Source organism: Caretta caretta, chromosome 23, assembly GCF_965140235.1.
Source record: "Caretta caretta isolate rCarCar2 chromosome 23, rCarCar1.hap1, whole genome shotgun sequence".
Classification (NCBI taxonomy): domain Eukaryota; kingdom Metazoa; phylum Chordata; order Testudines; family Cheloniidae; genus Caretta; species Caretta caretta.
In genome coordinates this window covers 1,290,605-1,311,587 of record NC_134228.1, presented here as the reverse complement: position 1 = coordinate 1,311,587, position 20,983 = coordinate 1,290,605, and the positions used below count along the sequence as shown (strand labels likewise).

General features: G+C 57.0%; 1 protein-coding gene across 2 annotated transcripts; it reads left to right on the top strand.

Moving 5' to 3' along the window:
• Nucleotides 1-2,035: 2,035 nt before the first annotated feature.
• PLD3 (phospholipase D family member 3) lies at nt 2,036-19,223 on the top strand. 2 transcript variants are annotated; one of them, XM_048832884.2, is made up of 13 exons: nt 2,234-2,343; nt 5,864-6,207; nt 7,165-7,344; nt 10,427-10,492; nt 11,388-11,536; nt 11,891-12,074; nt 12,969-13,089; nt 13,860-13,987; nt 14,829-15,029; nt 15,275-15,414; nt 16,002-16,167; nt 17,089-17,188; nt 18,304-19,223. In XM_048832884.2, the coding sequence occupies exons 3-13, from the start codon at nt 7,225-7,227 to the stop codon at nt 18,501-18,503; spliced, it is 1,575 nt and encodes a 524-aa protein (XP_048688841.1). In that variant the 5' UTR covers nt 2,234-2,343; nt 5,864-6,207; nt 7,165-7,224; the 3' UTR covers nt 18,504-19,223. The 2 variants fall into 2 exon arrangements, with proteins under 2 accessions (XP_048688839.1, XP_048688841.1); XM_048832882.2 differs by lacking the exon at nt 5,864-6,207 and having other exon boundaries at nt 2,036-2,343.
• Nucleotides 19,224-20,983: the final 1,760 nt, after the last annotated feature.

Here is a 20,983-nt window from a genome sequence, read left to right as displayed (position 1 = left end):
ATCTTCTCCACTCGCTCAGCAGGGTGGCAGCATTTCCCAGCCCTGGGTGCAGATAATGCCCCCCGCTGCAAAGCAGGGGAGCGGCCAGCCCTTGTGTCTTTGGGGCATATCCCGGCACCTCTGTGCCTCAGTTTCCCTCTCTGTAAAACAAGGATCCGCACCCCTCCTCCCAGGTGGAGCGGGCCTGATCTTGAAGTACGTGACAGACACTGTAATAACAAAGGGCTTTGCTTGCCCTGTCCCACCTCTCTCCATAAGAGGGAGCAACCACACAAAAAAACAGCCTCACGCCGGGCTACAGAGCTCGGTGCTCCAGCCGGCTGCAGGAGTCAGATCAGGAGACTCTAATGGCCCCTTCCCGTTTGGCTTCAAATCTGAGACTGTGCAGTTCACATGGTGGCCGCAGACTCCGCACGCTGTTGGCCGCAATGGAACCATATTGATTGATACCAGCTGAGGCCCTGGCCTCTGACCTGGAAGGAAAGTTGGGGGTCCATAAATCCTGCCTACTTCTGTCTGACAGGAGGGCCCTGGCCGGCTCAGAAGTGTCAGTCCATTCACCTCAAGGGTGCTGGTTTGAATCCAGACTAAACTGTTCCTGTTGCATGGCTCAGTTCAGTTCCCATGTCATCCCTGGACGCCACAAGCTTGGGGGGGCTGGGATGCCTCCATGGCTCATCCAGCCCTCACCCTCTCTGCTCAGGGGGCCCTGATGGGGGGGCTGGGTTTTGTGAAGGCAAGTGACATGCACCCATGGGGGTTGGGAGTGTCACATGATCGGTGGGGCTGGGAAAAGAGGGGCCAGTTTCAAGGGAGACCTGGCTACTTTGGTGTGATACCCAAGGGCCCAGGAAGGAATGCAAGCTGGGCCCTGGGGCTACCAGACCAACGCAGGCCTCTCACTGCGTGACACTGGCCTCGGTGTATGCTCAGTAAAGATCTCTTTCCTACAACTTGGCTTGCTGTGGGTGTAACCCGGAGTTGCTGGGTCAAATCCTGACTCCCCAGGTGTTGCTTAGTCCCCAGTGCTGTAGTCATTGTTCAGTCCAAACCCAGAGCAGATTTGGGTGCGCTGCTTCCTGAGCTATGCCCAATAATCGCCCGGTGCCGAAGTTACGAAGTGAGCCCAGTCATCACTTGGACTGGGTCAAACAGCACAAACGGTGGGACCGGCTGCGCGTTCCTCCCTGGGAGACAGCGGCCTACGCCCGGCGTGCTGGGGCCATGATCCCTTCGTGCTACTGCAATCAGTTCTTAACGGTAATCCCAGTGGGAAAGAGCTCGCTCTGTTCATTTGGGTCAGGGGACCACACCAGCCGACTGACCCAGGCAGGCCGTTGTCTCAGGCTCCGTCTAGCATCCTCCCATCGGCCCAGGACACCAGCCTCCATTGCCCGCCTGTCGAAAGTTCAAACAACCCCTTCGCGCTTTCTCCGGTGTCGCTCCTCCTCGTACAGCTCTGCAAAGCAGCCTCCTTTGCCCAGAAAAAACTTGACAGCGGCTAGGTGGCCGGTGGGCTGAGAGCCCTGCCTGGGTGCTGGCCAGCATCGTCTCATTCCCTCGTGCTCTCCCGCCTGCTAGGATCCAGCTGCCATCTCTTGACTAATACTCAGAGTGTCCTTTTGTCCTGGGTCTGTACAGCACCGGGCGCAAGGGGCTCCTGGGCCATGCTTGGGGCTCCTAGGCCCAACTGTAACTCAGCCAGCGAAGAAGGAGAGAGCAGTGGTCTATGTAGATCGTTAGTACTTGAATTACGGTGGACCGGCTGGGCCCCGAGCTGGGATCAGGCCCGCATTGTGCCGGCTGCTGCACAGACAGAGGGGGGGATGGTCTAACTAGCCCAGACAGCCTAAGGGGGGGAGAAAGGAAGGATGATTCCCTCTGCTACAGACGGGGAAACTGAGGCCCAGGGAGATGCGGTGTCAGGGGCAGAGGCAGGCATTGAACCAGACCCGCCAAGTCCGTGCCCAGCGCCTTCCCGAAAGCCCCCCCCCGTCCCGCACCCCCCAGTGCCGCCCAGGAACCGCTGCCGATGGCCGGGGGCGGCCCAGGGGCCACGCAATGGGTGGCCGGGGCAGAGCGCAGCGATGCAAAGCGGGTCCCGCGCCTCCGGTGCACCGGCGCCGGCTCGGGGGGTTTCCGGGCGGGGGCAGGGAAGACCCAGCTCCCGGCCCGGGCCGGGGACCCCGCCCGCAGGAGGGGCAGGCTGGAGGGCGGGCGAGGCTCCACCCCTGGGCGGGGGAAGGCCGCTGTCTCCTCTCCAGGGCCCGGGCTTCGACCTGCTGCGCGCCGGGCGGCGAGGGGACCCAGCCGGAGGGAGCGTGGGAACCGCTGCTCCTGCAGGTAGGTGGGGCAGCGGGGCCAGGGCTGGGCCGGGGAGCGGGACCTTGGCGGAGGGGGGCGCTGTGGGTAAGGCCCACAGGACTATTCTGGGGGGGCTCGGGAGGCAAACCCTCCAGGACCTGAGTCACGGGTGCCCTGCACCTTGTGACCTCAGTGCAACCCGTGCAAAGAGGGGTCAGCAGTGCCAGGCGTGGCGGGAGGTGTGGGGCAGCCCACCCAGAGCAGGAGCCTGGCACGATGCCCACGCCGGCTGGCTCTCGGGCCCAGCTCCGGCATCAAAACCCTGCAGCTATGGCTCCCCCAGGAAACACACAGCTGGACTCCTGCCACCGGCCCCCCCATCACTGGGACGTGGAGACGGTGAACCCCGAGGGAACAGCTAACCTGTCAGGAGCACGCCTGGCCTGTCGCTACAAATGGGCCAGGGCGAGGACCGGACGCTGCTCTCCTGTCCTGGATAAACAACGCATCAGAGCAGCAGAAAGTACAGCAAAGCCACCGGGGATTTTCATCTGTCCCTCTGCAGCCCGGACGTAAGAGACCCTGAGTCCTGGAAGTTGCAGACTTTGTAGAGCAACTGACCCATCTAGGGTCGTGAAGGCCACCTGGCTGTTGTGGGACCTGCCCCAGCTCAGGCTGAAGTCAATGGAGAGCCATGTTGATGTCGGTGAGGGCCGAATCAGGGCCCGCAGCACCCGGTGCCTGTGGGTATGGTGGCCGACGGTACGGCATGTTCATGTAAACCGGACACGCTGTGTTGATACGAACTCACCTTGACATGGCATTTTCAGGACAGGGAAATCTCGCAACAGTAACAACCCGCCCTGGTGCTCATGGACTCCGTGTGTTCTGTGTTTCTTCAGGACCTGAATTGGAGAAGTGGAAACAGAGCATCGGATCCTCAGCTGTGTAAATCAGCAGCGCTCCGCTGAAATCCAGGGAGCGACCTCAGTTTGTGCCAGCTGAGGGGCCGGCTCGCAGTGTGAATTATGCTTAGGAACCGGCTGGTGACTCTTGGGGAAAGTCACCAGCTGTTCATTCGGTGTTGGCTTTGGAGAAGTAGGGTTCCCTAGTGGCTAGAGCAGCGGACCAGGAGCCAGGAATCTCGGGGTCAGTTCCTAGCTCTGAGAGTGAAGGGTGGTCTGGTGCTTAGGAAGTCGGACTGGGGGCTGCCAGGATACCTGGGTTGTAGTCTTAGTCTGCCACTTCTTGACCTTCGATAACTCACTTCAGCTAATCCAGAGAGAGACCAGGTGGGTGAGGTAAGATCATTTATTGGATCAAGTTCTGTTGGGGAGAGTGGCGAGCTTTCAAGCCACCCAGAAGTTGGTCCAATAAAAGCTATTACATCCCCCCCCTTGTCTCTGTTATATCCTGGGACCCACACGGCTGCAACTACACTGTATTAACCAAGGCCATTTAGCTTCTTCTGCTGAGCCCAGCATCATGGTATCTGACGACCTTACAGGTTTATTAACATGACTATCAGGCGGCCTGTCTCTCTTTGCTCGCTCCTCTCTGCCTCAGTTTTCCCGGTTGTGAAATGGGGACAAGGCTAGTCAGTGCATGCCAGTGAGGGCAGCTGGAGGCTGGCTGGGAAGACACGTTGGGGACGGCTGGTAAAGCAGGTTGGGGACGTGCCAGGCTGTTGGAGGGCCAAGGAGCTGAGCGTGTTTCCTCTCAGTTGTTCTGTAGGAAGTTTTGCAAGAGAACAGATTCAGCAGGATCTTTGCTGGGCTCTCGTCCCATTCTGGAGGCAAAGTCCCGCCAGGCCTGCTAGGACATAGCCACCAGGGCAGGGCGCCAGGCTGCACAGATGGAGATCTACGTTCCCCAGGCCCCCAGAGACCTTGCGCTCAATGGCTACCTTGGCCAGCCCCAGCTTCTCTCCTCGGCTTCCCGGGACAGAGGCCGTGGGCCAGCAGTGTGTAGATTTTGCGGGAGGGGCTGGCAGAGTGGAGCCGGGGGAGTGGGGATGGAGAGAGAATGAAAAGGAGTAAGAGAGCGAGTGGGGGATACACTGATGAGAAATGGCCACAAACCCGGAGAGACGGAGCTGAGCGCGTCAGCACCGGGGCAAGGAGACCGGGTCGTTCCCACGGGGCTAAGGACTCGCTACAGTGAGGGAATTCCATGGCTGGATACTACAGGGAGCAGCATTGGGATTTATTAGGGTAGCGCCCAGGAGCCACAGCCCTGGAGCAGGCCCCCGCTGGGCCAGGCACTGAACAAACACACCCAGAAAATGGTCCCTGCCCCAAACTGCTGACAATCATTAGACACAGGTCAGCGGATGGAGACCGACCGACCCACGGGGGAGCACAGGAAACCAGGAGACTGTTTCAATCGGCCTGAGGGGCAGGGGCCTTGGCCCACCAGCGGCCTAACTGCTGTGAAGGCGTCCCAGCAAAGGAGTGCTTCCCGGCAGGTGCAGGAGGACGAGGAGGGAGCTGGGCCAATGTTTATGGGCGCGCCTCCCCAGTACAAGGGGCAGGAGCAGAGAAAGCACAAAGGGGCAAGTTTGCACATTTAACAAGTTGGAGATGGAGGCTGGGGGTCTGGGCTGATGGGAGCCAGGAGTCGGCATCTAACGAGTGAGGAGAGGTAGGGTGGGGATAGTCCATGGAGAGCCCTGAAAGCAAAGACTCGCAAAGGGAGGGTGATGTAGTCAAAGCCACAGGCTGGACAATCTCTTTGCAGCCACTCTCTGAATGGGCGTGGGGGGGAAGATTGCACGGGTCAAGCCCAGAGAGAAGGAGTTTGCGGCAATCCAGCCGCAATGAGGAAGGTCTGGCTGAGAGGGTTAGCTGTGCGGATGGAGAGGAGAGGCCAGATCTTGGAGATGTTCTGCAGAAAGAGTGGGCAAAGTTTCGATCTAGCCTGGATGTGAGGACCTAGAGAGAGGCCCAAGTCAAAGGGGATGCCCAGGTTAGGAGCCGGAGTGACAGGCATCATGGTGGGGTTGTCCACCGTGAGCAAGAATGGGGGTAACAGGGAGGACTTGGACGGGGAAGATGAAGAGCGGTTTTAGCCATGCGGAGCTTGATCTGCCAGCTGGACCTCCACGAGGAGACCTCACAGAGACAGGCTGAGATTTCAGTTTGGACAGAAGGTGAGAGGTAGGTCAGTGAGACGGTAGCTGAACTGAGGTGTGTAGATGAGATGGCCCAGAGATAAGGTGTAAAGGGAGAAGAAACGGGGACCCAGGACAGAGCTCTGTGGAAACCCCACAGGAAGTTGGAGGAGGGGGTGGATCCAGGACGGGACAGAGTCTCGTCCCCCCTTGGCTTCAAAGATTTCCAGAAGAGCAGGGCTGATGGTGTGAAAGGCAAAGGGGAGAAGGATGGAGCACTGGGTCTGATGTGGGCTAGCAAGGGGTCATTAGAGACTTTGCCACCACCTTTATGTGGGGGCGGGGGAAAGATCTTTCCTGACCTCTGCAGGCAAGCGTCACAGCCCTGAATGTGCTACCTGACCACTCCTGCAGTGAAACCTTCTTCCTTCTTTCTCATTGCCCAAGTCCCCAGCTAGCAAGACACACGACAGCCTCCCCCATGCCGGTGTCTCCAGCCTTGTGACCCATGACGCACGCCCTTGTGACATCCAGCGCAGAAGCCACGAGGCCTGGGGCAGGGAGGGCGATGCCTGGGCGGGAATTCGGCACCCTGCGATTCCTGGGGCAGCGACTGTCTGCGGCGGAACCGGAGAGGTGGGGGAGGCGCTCAGCGCCCATGCACTGTGCCTGCCGCAGGAGTGGCTGGGTCAGAAAACCACGTCCTGCTGCGTACGCTGGGCGTGCGAGGAGAGAAGAACCTGGGGACAGGCAGCTGGGAGAGGAGGGGCCGCTCGCTAGTGAGGGAAGCGGTATGTGTCGGGGCTGAACGGCCGGGGTGCAGGGAATGGCGAGACAGGTCGCTGGGGGTGGGCGGGGATGGATAGCCCAGTGACTTTTTCCTAATTTCAGGCCCACCCAGACTTTATAGGCCACAGCCTCGGCTGGGGCACGTCTTAACTTCACAGGAGCGGAACCGCTGACTCTAGCTGAGGACCTCTGGCTTTAAAGCCCGATCCGAACGCCGCAGGTCCTGGGTTTGGGTTCTGCCTAGGGGAGCGTGTGACTAACTCAACCTGGCAGCTTGCTAGCGGGTGCCTGCTCGGGCCCTCCCAGCTGGCTCGGGGGCTCAGAGGCCGGGGCTAGGAAATCTAGGAAAGTGTGTGTGTTACGAGTGACTCACCCGGGACAAAGGAGAGCAGGCCAGGGGCTTCACGGGCAGGAAGAAAGGTTCCCAGACCGCGGCAAGCACAGCGCAGCCGGGAACTGCCCACGGTTCTGCTCAGAGCCACAGCTGCTGTCATGGCAAGACCCAGGTTACTGCCCAGTGCTAGCAGCCAAGCCCTGTTCGCTGGGGTGCCATCCTGTTTCACCCAGGGACAGACATTTGTAGAGGGGCCCTGAGCTCCAGGCCCCAGCGCAGCTGTCCCCCTTTTCCCCCCCGGCGCTCACAGAGCAGCCATAGAAACGCCAGCCCAGGCCGGAGTGCCGAATCCGTAGCGCTAAGGAGGGTGTGGAAGGGAGAAAGAAACCAGCTGTGGTTCTGGCTCGCAGGGGGAGTTGGCAATGGACGCCCCTCTCACTGGTGAGCGGATCACGTTTGCCCTGGAATCGCGGAGAGAATCCATGTGGCGGTCACAGGGTTACTTACAGCCAGTCACCTTCTCGAGTATAATCCAGCAGGACCCAATTCTGATCTCACTCCCGCTGGCTTAAGTGAGGTGTAACTCCAGTGAAATCATGTTCTGCTCCCATTTGGCCTTTCCCAGGTTTGCTGGTTCGGTCTCCTGCTGCGTGACTCAACCCTGGCTCTACGAGGTTCTGGGAAAATGAAGCCCTCTGTGACCCCCAACAAGGTCTGCCTTAGAAACGGACACGAACGCTGCGTCTCCTCCTTGGTCCCTGCCGTTGGCTGCGCTCGGGACGGTCCCAAGTCTGTGTGGGCTCCGGTGAGAATGTCCTGGGGTCTCTTTATCCTGTTCTTTGTATACACGCGTGAGGGTAGGGAAATGCTGAGCCCCAACATACGTCCCTCGGTCTGCGATTAACCCAGGAGGAGCCTGGCAGATGCCTGAGGGCTGCCGTGCCCTAGGATTCTGCAGCAACATTACCCTGCTTCCGCGTTTTCCTGAACAGGGCTGTGTTGGTGCTCTGGCCGGAGGCAGCTCTGAGGACTGGAGCAGCCAGGGGTCATGGAGTAGAAGCATCTACCCGGCCTGAATCTAGCTTGCTCTCAGCCCTCCGTAGAACAGGGGCATCCACATGCATTCGTGGTGCGTTCTGCAGCCAGGGGTAATGGCTGGGACGGAGGCAGCTGGGCCTGGGCCAGGGTCGAAGGGAAGAGGCAGGGCCCAAGATGAGGTCTGCAGCAGCAGCAAGCCGGGGTCGGCTTTGCTGCTCGGGAACTTCTGGTTTACCCGGCTAGTGCGGCTGAATTGGGCAGCCCCAGGGTGACGTCGCTCTGCCTCACCCTCCAGTAATTGGTGGACATCACTTCGCTGAGCTCCCCAGAGGCAATGTGGTGCATCAGTTACCCAGGTTCCCACAAGCCTGGGTTCTAGACCCCCAGACCCTTACAAAAGGGGCCAGTGGCCAAATTCCCAGCAAAATAGCAGGACTGAGATTTGAGCTGAGGAGATAATTTTGCCAGATACCCTTAATGCAGGGATGGGCAAAGTACGGCCCAGGGCCACATCCGGCCCTCCAGACATTTTAATCTGGCCCTTGAGCTCCCGCCAGGGAACAGGGTCCAGGGCTTGCCCCGCTCCAGCTGGGGAGTGGGGTTGGGGGCTTGCCCCACTCTGTGAGGCTCCCAGAAACAGCGGCATGTCCCCCCTCCAGCTCCTACATGTAGGGCAGCCTGGGGGCTCCCCACACTCCCCCTGCCCCAAGCACTGCCCCCGCAGCTCCCATTGGCCGGGAACCGCAGCCAATGGGAGCTGCAGGGGTGGCACCTGTGGACAGGGCAGTGTGCAGAGCCCCCTGGCTGTCCCAACGTGTAGGAGCTGGAGAGGGGACATGCCACTACTTCTGGGAGCTGCTTAAGGTAAGCGCCGCCTGGAGCGTGCCCCCCTGCCCCCCTCCTGCACCCCAACCCCCTGCCCTGATCCCCCTCCCACCCTCCAAACACCTCTGTCCCAGCCCCCAGCAACCTCCTGCACTCCTAATCCCCCAGCCCCATCCCAGAGCCCACACCTCCAGCCAGAGCCCTTCCCCCAACCCCCTGCCCCAGCCCGGAGCCCCAGCCCGCACTCTGAACTCCTAATGTCTGGCCCCACCCCAGAGCCCACACCCCCAGCCAGAGCCCTCTCGCCCTCCTGCACCCCAACCCTGAATTTTGTGAGCATTCATGGCCCACCACACAATTTCCGTAGCCAGATGTGGCCCTTGGACCAAAAAGTTTGCCCACCCCTGCCCTTAATGTTTGGCTGTGATAGTAAAATGCTCACTCAAAGGCCCAGGAGGCCTTGCTCTGGAATCTTCCCTCAGCTGAACCTGCACAGAGCCCCTGGGTTAGGTTCTCCCTGAGAGCATCTGGGACACTAAAACCCAACAGTGGAAAAAACCGACAGAGGAAGGCCAAAGGTTACAAGGCAAAATGTGAACGCGCTTTATTCTTTTCAGCCACTGCCAGCCCAGGCTTGTGATTGCAATTAGTCCCCAAAGCAAATGGGCTGTTTCCATACTGTGACAAAGCTCTGTCCTTGTCTCCGTGGGTCCCGCGTTTCCTGGTGGATTTCGCTAGCCTCAGAGGCTCACTATGACCCTCCACGTAACCCTTCTTTCTCTAGAGACAAGGGTCACAGTCTACTGAGCCATTTTCATCATAAGCCAGCGAGGGAGGTGAGGAGAAGTTATCCTCCCTTGCACAGTCGCTGTTGTCTCCCAGTCTCAGTGATTAATCGGGGGAGGGGGAGAAGGGGGGAGCCCGGGCCCACCCTCTACTCCGGGCTCCAGCCCAGGGACCCTAATAGTATCAGCTATAGTGGCTGACCTTTTAGAAACATGACATGTACAATTCCCTGGGCTACTTCCCCTGCAGCAGCCCCGACTTCCTCAAGCTCCACTTCACCCTTACCTCAGGGCCTCCTTCCTTGTGCCTGACATGGTGTGTACTGCTCAGCCTCTCCAACAGCACAACTTCCTCCCACAGCTCCTGACGTGCACACCCACCTGACTGACTGGGAGGCTTTTAAACTAGTTTCAGCCAGCCCCAGCTAGGTGTCCTATGGTTCTCCCTGACTTCTGGAAAGTTCTTAATTGGCCCCAGGTGTCTTAATTGACCTGGAGCAGCTGCCATTTCACTTATCCTGGTACCAGGGATTTGTTTAGCCTGGAGCTGATATATCTATCTCCCACGACTTTTCTATAGCCATTGGGCCTTGCCCCGTCACGATACAAAGTCATTGGTGCATGGGGTCCTTTGAATTGCAGAACTGTCTTTCTTCTCCCTTGGACCTGAAAGGAAACAGAATCCTCTGTTTCCCCATCATTGTACACACCACATTCTACTCTCAGTGAAATGAGTGAGATAGGTGCGCTCCTCATAAAGCGAACCAGACCAGTGGTTCGATTTGCACCAAAGAGATGTACTGTGCAGTCTTTACATAGCAACTCACCACAGGCCATCTGCACCAAAGTACAGACCTCTCCCGCTTGAGCTAAAGAGTGACTTCTTTAGCCAGCAGCAGCCGTAGGCTGTTGTCCTCTGTGGACCAGCCACTTTACAAGCATCAGGCAAAACCCCAGGGACGCCATGGACTGCAGGATATGATCTAATAATGCATGGCAACTTGGGAGGAGCTATGGCCCAGACGCACAAAAGTATTTAGTCAGGCTCCTAACTTCCACTGAAACCACTGAAAGCTAGGAACCTAACTACTTGTGTTCATCTGGGCCTGTCACCCCCACACACACAGACCACACCCTGCATGCCACCACTGCACAAGGTGCATCCAGTCTGCAGGGGAGATTTCAAAGCTCTGTTGTTTCAGATACTGCATACAGCTGTCTTTGCTTGTCCCCTCACAGCTGAACGCTCTAGAGAGCCGGGAAGAGCTCCTGCCATCTGAGCAGCCAAACCGGCTTTCCCACAAGGTAAGTTGTCTCCAATGGGCTGAGCTAAGCCAGAAAACCATGGAGTCAGCACAGCGGAACGGCCCCATAAAGGAAGCGCTTGTTCTGCATTCCCCTTGTCATGCTGGGCTGGTTCTGCTTATGTTTGCATCACGCTGCCGGGGGTGGTTTTAAGAGGCGTGAAGCTTACAGCTTGTGTTCGCTGAGAACTGCCAGAGCAGGGGACACTTACGGGTTACTTCCAGAATTAGCACCGTGACCACAGCCCCCACTCGCCATTCACACCGGATTTGCACTGGAGCGACTCTCTTTGGCCAGATCCGCAGCTGGTGTAGATCAGCAGAGTTCCATTGACTTCGGTGCGGCAATTGCCAATTGAGAGAATCAGGCCCCCTTGGCTTCAGGGGACTTACTCCCAATTTACACCTGCGTAAGTGGGCACAGAATCTCGTCCAGTGTGTTCTCTGGATTCCATTGCACCTGTTTATGACCCGCTGGGTAGGTGTCTTGTGTCAGTCAGACTTGGCTACACCTGGGCATGAGGGAGGAGGAATGAGTGCCTGGGATCAGAGGGCCTAATTCTTCTCTTACTTACACTGCAGTCAACCAGGAGTAACTTTATTAAAGACATTAGAGACACACCAGTTTTACACTGGTGTGAGACCAGAACTATTCTCTGCGGGTCTAACCATTGTCTTCTTGTGCGGTCATTGACACCCGTGCAAACAGTGTATGGGGTGCAAAATGCTCTGTGATGCAGTAGCATTTCAAACCCATTTTGCACTCGTGTAAATGGCTGCACAGGCACAGGGCAAAGGCGAATCAGGCCCAGGCTTTGGCTCTTCAGCTGATTGTCTCAAACCTGCGTGTGTTGCTGCCTGCCCGTCTCCATTTCGTTCTCTCTTTCCGCCCCCAGTACTCCCGCTGTGCCCTGCCGGCCGTGATCCTGGTGGGCATGCTCTTGGCCGGGGTTCTCACTTGTCTCTTCGTTTTTCCGTTCGGTTCCCCTCTGGAAAGAGGGAACGTTGGGCAGGATCCAGACAACACATGCAGTGACCCTTGCAGGTGCGTGAATATTGTAAGCATGGGCTTTTTAACTATTGTACATCATGGCGCCTTGGCCTTTGCTCACTAGCAATCCCCAGCCATCTGCTCCGTTTCTCCCGTGGCGTGCGCTGCCAGAATAGTGCGCCGCCTATCCCAGTATCCTACGCACCCACGCATTCATGTTCTCAGAACAGGCCCAGTTCATTGTCGTCCTGTACTTTGCGCAGTCATGTACACACCAGTGCAACACACCACTCTTGTGCCTCACCCCACTTTGCACGGCTGTAAGTGACGGCAGGAGGCCCAGGGCCATGATGAGCTGGGCCCAACTTGTGACAGTTCAGAGGTTAGCAGTGCTGTCGTCCCTGCTAGGATTGTGCTGGTGGAAAGCATCCCCGAGGGAATGGTGTATGAAGACAACAGCACGGTGAACCCATCCACATTTCAGGCCTGGAGGAATCTGATCAGAGGTGCTAAGAGCAGCTTGGACATCGCATCTTTCTATTGGACCCTGACAAACGACGACACGCACACTCAGGAAGCCACGGCTGACCAAGTAAATAGCAAAAGCTGAATTAGGGGCTGGATCCCGCCTCGGGCTCCAGGCTGGGAGCCAACCTGCTGAAGTCAGTGGAACTGCTCCCCTGCTCAGCGGGAGGCACACATGCTTTGGTGGATGGGGCCAGAACGCTCCTCGGCCTGCAGGGCTGGCACCAACGTGACGACATTGTATGGTAACGTACAGGAATACGCTGTACAGATCCAACTGCATCTGTGCCGATTTCAGTCCATCACTTCCAAACCGGCCTGTAGAAGAGTGCCGAGACTCTTCTTGGTACCGCTGCATTCATTCCCTCTGCCACCACTGTGTCAATGCGAGTGAAACGCACAGGAGCCAGCTGTCCCTCTGCTGGGGCAGAAAACCGCAGTCGAATCAGCTAAATCCACCCCCAAATTAGCGTCTAATTACCCAGCCAGTAACGGGTTCCTCTTCCCAGGCCGTCAAGGGAGCCAGTTAGGGAAGGCTGTTGAGTGGAACATTGATTCGCCGGAGCTTGAGCCTCCTTTTGCAAAGCCTCTTTCATGGCTTTGGTTAGATCAGAGCGGGTCATGATCAGAGTTGGCTCGGATTCTGGCAGAGAAAAAACCCAGGGCGAGACTGGAAGGAGATGCAGTGAGTCCCCCCTCCCACACAGGGAGCACTGTGAGCTGTGAAGGCAGAATTAGCTTGAGCAACCCCAATGCACAGCCTCTGCCCCATGAGGAGAGGCCGGCACAAGTCAGAGGTAAAGTTCCCCTCATCAGTGTGATCCCCATGGGGCTGTATATATAGGCACAGGCACGTCCCCATATGAATCATGCCCACTTTGACCTGGTGAGGAGGCAGCATTGGCAGAGAGTCCCTCCTCTGGACTTACTGGCATTTTTAATTGCTCTTTTTAAAAACCAGGGTGAAGAAATCCTGGCAGAACTGCTGCAGTTACCCCAGCGAGGCGTCTTGGTGAGAATCGCAGTCAGCAGCCCGTCCTCGAAGCAGCCCCTGGATGACCTCCAAGCACTGGAGCAGAGCGGTGAGATTCCTGAGTGCTGGGGCCCAACCTGAGACCCCAATGGGGCCTGATTTCCAGAAAGAGCTGAGCACCTGCCCTCTGAAAATCAGGCCCCTTCGTGGTGTTACACTTTGGGGACCCAAAATTCAATAAGCATTTTTGAGTATCTTGGCTGTTCTGACACCAAAGCAGCCCGCGTAGCCCCATCAGTGTAAGGGACCGGGGAGTGGGCAGTCTGGCCTCACGGTCATCACTGGGTTGAGGTCTGCCCACCAGGACAGGAGTTGGAGGAATCACAAGGCTGGATCCCATAAACAAGAGTCAAGGTCAGAGTCAGGCCAGGGTCGGAGATCGGGGACGAGGGCACTGCAGCAGGCCAAGGCCCATGTGGTTGCCCAGACAAGTTCCTGGGCCAGCCCCTGGGATTCAGTAGGGGCACGTGGCCAATCAGAGGGCTGCAGGGTACTGTCACTCAGGGTCTCTTGGGCGGTACTTCTTGCAGCACCGTAGACCCAGGTTCTAGTCCCCGAGTCCTTACAGTCAGCGCCCAGGAGCAGCCCTCTGATAACGAACTACTGGGCACCGCCTGGCCATGTCACGAGAGGCTCTGCGGTAAGACATCCGGGGAATCAGGAAACGGCTCGCCAAGGCCCCCTCTGGACGGTTTCTCCCCGTTCGATCCACTGTCGCCTGTGCGGCTCTCCGAAGGGACCGTCCCGCTTGGCACAAAGGGAAGACCCGATTCCGGGACCCTGGCCGTGAAAGAGCTCCATGTCCTTGACACACCCTAGGGGCTGCTGTCCGCAAAGTCGACATGCGCAGGCTGACGGACGGGGTGCTGCACACCAAGTTCTGGATCGTTGACAAGACCCACATCTACCTTGGCAGCGCTAACATGGACTGGCGCTCCCTCACCCAGGTAAACGCCTCCGAGGGGCAAGGGGGTCTTCGTCTGAGCTGGGGTGCTACGTACTCTTGTCCCTTTGACTGCCTGTTCTGCCGGCCTGAGGGGGCAGGCGCCGGGCGGGCTCTTAGCTAGGACTGAGGCGGGGCTGGTTCTGGGGTGTAGGGAAAGCTGAGGGAGCGTCGCTGAGTGCGGAGAGTAGGAACTGGAAGCCAGGACTCCTGGGCCGTGGTCCCAGCTCTGTTACTGACTTGGGCCCCAGTCTGGCAAAGAGCAGCACGGAGGCTGACCCCATCCCCATACAGACCCCACTGATGTCAATGGCCATGGTAGGAGTCCAGCCACACGGACCTCGCTGCAGAACTGGGGCATTGGTCTCGAACATCTAGGATTCTTCATGCCCAAGCCTGCAGTGGATGGGAATCCTGGGGGCTGCCGAAGACCCTTCCTCAGGAAAATCGAAGCATCTCTGTAGCAAAGTGCCCAGGGCTCAAGGTCAGACCTGCCCCCCCGTGTAGCCTCATGAAAATGTTATTTCCAGGGCTGGGGCCAGGATTTCAAATCCCCAGGAGCAGTGTGGACTGGTTCCAGCACCACTTTGATTGGCTGTTCTGGGGGTGTGAAAATGAGCCCCTGCCTTGTGCCAGCAGAGACACGGGCAAGGCCAGCGCTGTCGCTTAGATTCTTTGGGGTGCCAATAAAAGAGAGTAGCTAGAGAGAAAGTGGGGGGAGGCGTCCCCACAGGCCCTGAAACCTCCAGCCAAAGAAATACGTGGCTTGCACAATCACAGCACTGGGAGTTCCTCACGCCAACGGGCTGCACGTGACGGAGAGTTCTGTGCTGCTTGTCCTGCAGGTGAAGGAGCTGGGTGCAGCTGTCTACAACTGCAGCTGCTTGGCCAAGGACTTAGGGAAGATATTTGAAGCCTATTGGGTTCTGGGGGTGCCAGACGCCACCATTCCATCACCCTGGCCGGCCAATTACTCCACCACATACAACAAGGAGACGCCTCTGGAGGTGCAGCTGAACGGGACGGACGCCGGCGTGTACCTTTCTGTAAGTCGAGGCACGTCAGGGTAACCCTCTTCTGCTCCTTCTTATTGGTTTCATGTAGGATTTGCCGTAAACGAACAGACCTTGTTCTGGTCAGTTAGCTTGCCTCCTGCAGTGGCCAGTACTGCTTCAAAGTGAGTTAAACCCCGCCGTGTTGCACCTGACCAGTCAGGCAGTGCTGCATATGGAAGGAAAATTTCCTTCCCAGCTGTACAGCCGTCAGCTTGACCCCTCTGTGCTGTGCCCAGAGCTCCCCGCCAGCCTTGTGTGCCGAGGGACGGACGGAGGACCTCCATGCACTGCTCAGCATCATCGACGCCGCCAGCCAGTTCGTGCACATCGCCGTGATGAGCTACCTGCCGACCATGGAGTTCTCGCACCCCCGGAGGTAACGCCTCAGCGGCCCGTTGCGAAGCAGCTCTCAGGCCGAGCCCGCTCTGGGCACAGGGCTGTGCTGAGTTTGCTGAGCAGTGTGTGCCAGTGGAGATTTTGGGGCATGAGCTGTGTCCGAGTTGAATTCAGTAACAAGGGCAGGGGGGTGTTATCCTCATCCTTTAAGGCTCTACCCACCTCCACTGCCCGTCTCTCAGCCTTTGTTTCCTCCTGGGCCCTATGTGCTGCTCAGACTTCTCCCTTTAACACTCCTGTGTCTGCTGCCGATCCGCTCCATACCTTTTTCCGGCCACGCTCCCTCCTGGGAACCGCTAGGATTGCTCAGAGTAAAACCCATGGGCCCCGTTTTCAAAAGGGACCTGTGGTTTTAGCAGCCCAAATTGAGATGCCCTAAAGGGACCCGATCTTCATCAGATGCCCTTTCTTTCAGGCATCACACATGGGGCACTCAAAATTTGCTAGTTCATTCTGAAAATTCAGGCCAATATATTTGAAAAAGTTACTTTAAAAGGACACCGGGCAGCCACCACTGTAGCTAGTAACTCAGAGAGGCACCTGGGCAAGCCTTGTTTGTTTCCCCAGGTATTGGCCAACTATTGATAATCATCTCAGGAAAGCAGCCTACGAAAGGCAAGTCCATATTCGACTGCTGATTGGCTGCTGGGAGCACTCCAAGCCAGCCATGTTTCCTTTCCTGAAATCTCTGGCTGCCATGCAGGACAATGGGACGCACTACAGTGTGGAAGTGGTGAGTAATGCTCTGATTCGCACAGCAGCAGGGGTCAGGAATCCTGGAGTTCAGATCTTGCCTCTTACACTCATTCCCCTTTTTGTGGCTTTTGGCAAGTCACTAAAGCCCTGATCCAGCAAAGCACTTAAGCCCACAGTTAAAGCTAACATGTGTAGTCCTGAGCTCCATTGAGACTGCTCCTGTCTGGACTGGTTTCCTCATCTACAGGATGCTGGAGCATTTGCCTGAAAGATTTCTCCAGGATCGTATTTGTGGTAGGAGACCAGCTGGATCCAAAGGGCCTTGCTGAGGCTAAAGGGACCATTGTTCCTCATTCCCCAAGCCATGAAATCAACCCGGCCATGTCCAACTAGGAACCTTGCTGAACACTCAGTGCTGCTTCTGAGCAAGGTTCTCTGGGGAAATCGGCTGCACACTCCCAGCTGGGAGTGCCTGTCCTGGAAGCAGCTGTGAGGGGAGCCCACCTTCCAGGGAAAACAGCAGAGAAATTGGCGGTGGCAAGCCCCGGTCAGTGCTGTGGCTAGGAGTCGGTTTGGGGCAGATCTGCTCAGTCTGTTCCGGAGCAGCCGGATTCTTGGGTGAGCTGCACCAGAGACACATGGTGTTGCTGCGACCAGATGGATCAAATTGTAAGGGTTGATTCGCTCCTGTTGCCCTGTGCATTGTGCCGCCATGGATACCAGCACAAAGAGCGGGCAAGGTGGGTGCATCTTACCTTCCCTCTGCAGGGGCGCCAGTGACCGCACATGGTGCAGGGGCCAGAGAATCAGGACCTAGGGCTTTGTCCCCCTAGGCCTCGTCTCCAAACCGCAGGCTATGGGTTCAGAGCGACTCTTTCCATGGCCGCTGTTTGCAGTGCACTGATGCATTAGGACACTCATTCTGTGGGGTCTTTGTTTTCCTCCCTTCCATCTGAAGAGACTCTTCACGGTTCCAGCCAATGAAACACAAGCTGAGATCCCCTATGCAAGAGTCAACCACAACAAATACATGGTCACCGACAAGGTGGCCTATATCGGTGAGTAGAGCCTGAAGGATCGAACTGCCACTGCTGACCCCTCCCTACCGACACTATTAAATATGTCCTGTATCCTTCCTCCTTGGCTCACTGACAAACCGTCTCCCCGCACACTGGATAATATAGTTAAATAACCCAGAGCGCGGGAGAGCCCGGGAGCTCTAGGCGGGCAAAGGCCGTGATGTGTCCAGCCAAGATTTGACAGGAGCTGGGGAGGCAGCGCGGCACGCACACTCCGACTGCCTGCAGAGGAGACCACCCTTGCATGGCCGGTGGCGGGAGGAAGGTGAATCTAGCTGGCCCCGGGGAACGAGGAGGGGGGCAGAGCGAGAGGCACGCCAGCAGTACGATTCTCAGCTACTCCGCTCCTGCGTGCGGGGAGAGACCCTTAAAATAGTGTCAGTTTGCAGGGGCCTAAGTCTGCTCTCATTTACTTTCTGCTTCTCAGAGCCTCTGGGGAGCAGAGACTAGCCCGGGCGCTGTGCACTTTGCCCGCACTCCGAGGCCAGGGGCTGAGACCGGCCGGGGCAGACGCCTTACACCAGCCCCACCCCAGCTGGGATGGCACCCACACAAAGGGGGCTGCTCAGGGGCCCTTCCCACTCGCTTGAAGGCTCTTTTACACACTGCCAGAATGGTTTAAAGGGGCCTTTGTGTGAGTGAGACTCGGGCCCAGGGGCTGTAGGGTCAGGACAGCTGGAACAAGGTCGTGAAGGAGTTTAACTGTAAAGTAGGCAGCTTTCAACTCAAGCCTGAAACACACAGGGAGCCAGCGGAGGGGCCTGCACATGGCAGGTCTGTGCTCCCCGTCAGTGCACATGGGAGAACAGCAACTGCACGCGGTGATGCTGGACTCCGGGGGGGCCGCTAGGACTCCGGGGGGGGAGGGCATGTTCTTAGTTAGGACAAGAGGAAAGGGAGACCTGGCTGAGAATTGCAGGCTGGTGGCGTACCCAGGAAATGCTGGGGCAGGCTGCACACCCAGAAGAGATTCTTCGGGCCTGCCTGGGTTGGTAGAACAGAAGTGTCCGATATGGGAGAGCCCAGGGCTGCCAGGGTCATGACGGCATTTGGGCCGGCAGGTGCGATAAGCTCTCTCCTCCTTCTCCCTGAAGGTACCTCCAACTGGTCAGGAGACTATTTTGTCAGAACTGCAGGATCTGCGCTTGTGGTGAACCAGTGCGACGCAAATGCCCAGGGCGAGCTCACAGTGCAGGAACAACTCCAGGCTGTGTTCGAACGGGACTGGAACTCCAAATACAGCAGGGACATCGGCACCTTGGGCCAGTGGGAAAACATCTGCAGAGGTCACTAGGAGGCTACGCCGCTGAGGACTGACGGAAGGAAATCCTGGCATCACAGAATGACCTGGCTACGGCATGTCAAGAATACACGTCAGGGCAACATGGCCACCCCAGCACTGCAAACATGGTGCGGTTGACATGTCCCTTCCAGAGCCTGAAATATCCGGTGTTCACCTGGTTTCTTGCTAACCCGTTTGGTTTATCTGCAATGGCATTCATCATTTTTTGAACCCTGGTGTCTCTCTGGAACACAAGGTCACCCCACCTTCAAACACTAACAGCTGTGCCAGGCCATGAATTGACATGATCTTCCGAAAATTCACTGCAAGGCAGGGATCTGTAGCATGGTCTTGCAAGGAACAAGGAAAGCATTAACTCAATAGCTGAAAACTTGAGGGGGAGAACAGCAGATAGGCTTGAATAAAGTCACCAGCTATGGAGCTGCAGGTCACAACACTCAGGTAAAGGTTGAGTTCCATTTTGTACTCAAAGCAGGGATGCAGCATCTTTATAGTGTCAGAAAAATGCAGAGTGCCCTCCTCAAACGTACCGTATTTCCTCTCTGAGCGCAGAATGACTCGAGGCTCTGTTGGAAGCAATAGGTTGTAATGAAGCAAAATGATTAACACCTGGATCTAAGTATGGTGATTAGATAGGCTACAGAGAGGCATCCGATGAAGTGAGCTGTAGCTCACGAAAGCTTATGCTCAAATAAATTTGTTAGTCTCTAAGGTGCCACAAGTCCTCCTTTTCTTTTTGCAGATACAGACTAACACAGAGAGGTTCAGGTAACTCTTAGCTGGGCCCATCGTGATATCGGGGTAACTCCACCTTTCCTGTCCAGGTAGTTTGCAGCCAGGAGACTATGGGAGACTGAGTGATATTAGGGGGGCTGGAGAAGTGCCAAAAACCACACAAGTTGGTCCAATAAAAGCTATTATCTCACCCACCTTGTCTGGCTAATATCCTGGGACCAACCCGGCTACCACAACCCTGCACGCAGCGTTCTTGCTGGCAGATTCCTTGGCCCAGTGGTCACTGCTCTTTGAAGCTTCTGTAGCTGCGTTCTGGCTTTGGCAGCGGTGTTTGGAAGGGTCTGTTGCACGTGGAGGCAGCAGCATGGACATACTGGGACACAAAGATGTTGCAATTCTCCCCAAACCAAGCATTATGAACCCCAGCAATTCACAGCTCACGTTACACTTCACAGAAATCCAAACAGGTGCAGATAAGAAATACACTGTTAAGGCACCTCCGCAACCTTTGCTCTGCCCTGCAGTGATATCAGGAGGGAAAAATATGCAAAAAAATCTCTTCATGTGTCAGTTTAATGTAATCTGGGCCCTCAGATATCTTAATCCTAATCATGTGGCTATTGCACAGTGTCATTACAAACAGAATTCCCCACTCACACCAGTCTGTATCGGCTTTGGACCGGTGTAGACAGTGACGCAAGGTATAGGGCACTGGAAAATCTAGACTGACCTGGGTTGGGGCTTGCACTGTGCTACTTGCCAAATGCTCGGACTGCTGCAGATGAGCCTCAGCAAATCCTGTTGAAATAGTTTTGCTGGCTGAGATCACTGGACCTGGCTCTCTCCTTAGCCTGCACTTGAGAAGTCAGGAACACCTGAGTGAGCAGGTGTAAACACCATCTCATCAGACCTCTCCATTTGCTCAGCATTTTGTAATCACTCTGCAGAGGTTGTAAAGGACTGACCAGGGCGCAAGGCAGAGGAAACCAGCCAGCCCTGGGTAACTGGGAAATTCTGCCATGTGCGATCGTTGGGTGCAAGCCATTGTGTCGTTTGCTTGCACCTTGTTACTCGGCTGCTCGCTCCTGGGCTTGCGCGGCTCACTCAGGAAATATGGAACAATCTCACCAACCTGAGCCTGAGCAATTCCACACGACCCAGGAGAGAGTCCGAGCTTGTGGCAGCAGGGCCTGCGGCAACGAGCTGTTGCTCTGTGGTGAATTCAACCCCAAATGACGCTCAAGATCTTGAGAAATCGCAGTTAAGTTAGGGCAGGGGTCCCCAACGTAGTGCCCGCGGGCGCAATGGCACCCGCCGGGGCAGTTGTCTGCGCTCGCAGGACACCGCGCCACCGAAATGGCACCGCCGAGCGCGGCCGCTGGAGAACCGCCCGCCCAAATGCTGCCGAGAACCATTGCCGTTGCTCGGCAGCATTTCGGCGGCGACGCGTCTTGCCGCTCCCGCGTTTCGGCAGCGGGGTGTCTGGCGCCCGCCACAGTCTTCTGGGAATAGGAATGTGCCATTCCCACAGAAAGGTTGGGGACTACTGAGTTAGGGTGTGCCAGACCCCAACATGCAAAGCAGCCTCCGGCCCTGCCCCTTCTAAGAGCGAAATGAGGTCCTCCAAGAGTCCTGAAGCCCTAGCCCAGAGGTGGGCAAACTACGGCCCGCGGGACCCTCGTGCCCAGCCCCTGAGCTCCTGCCCCGGGAGGCTCGCCCCCGGCCCCTTCCCCGCT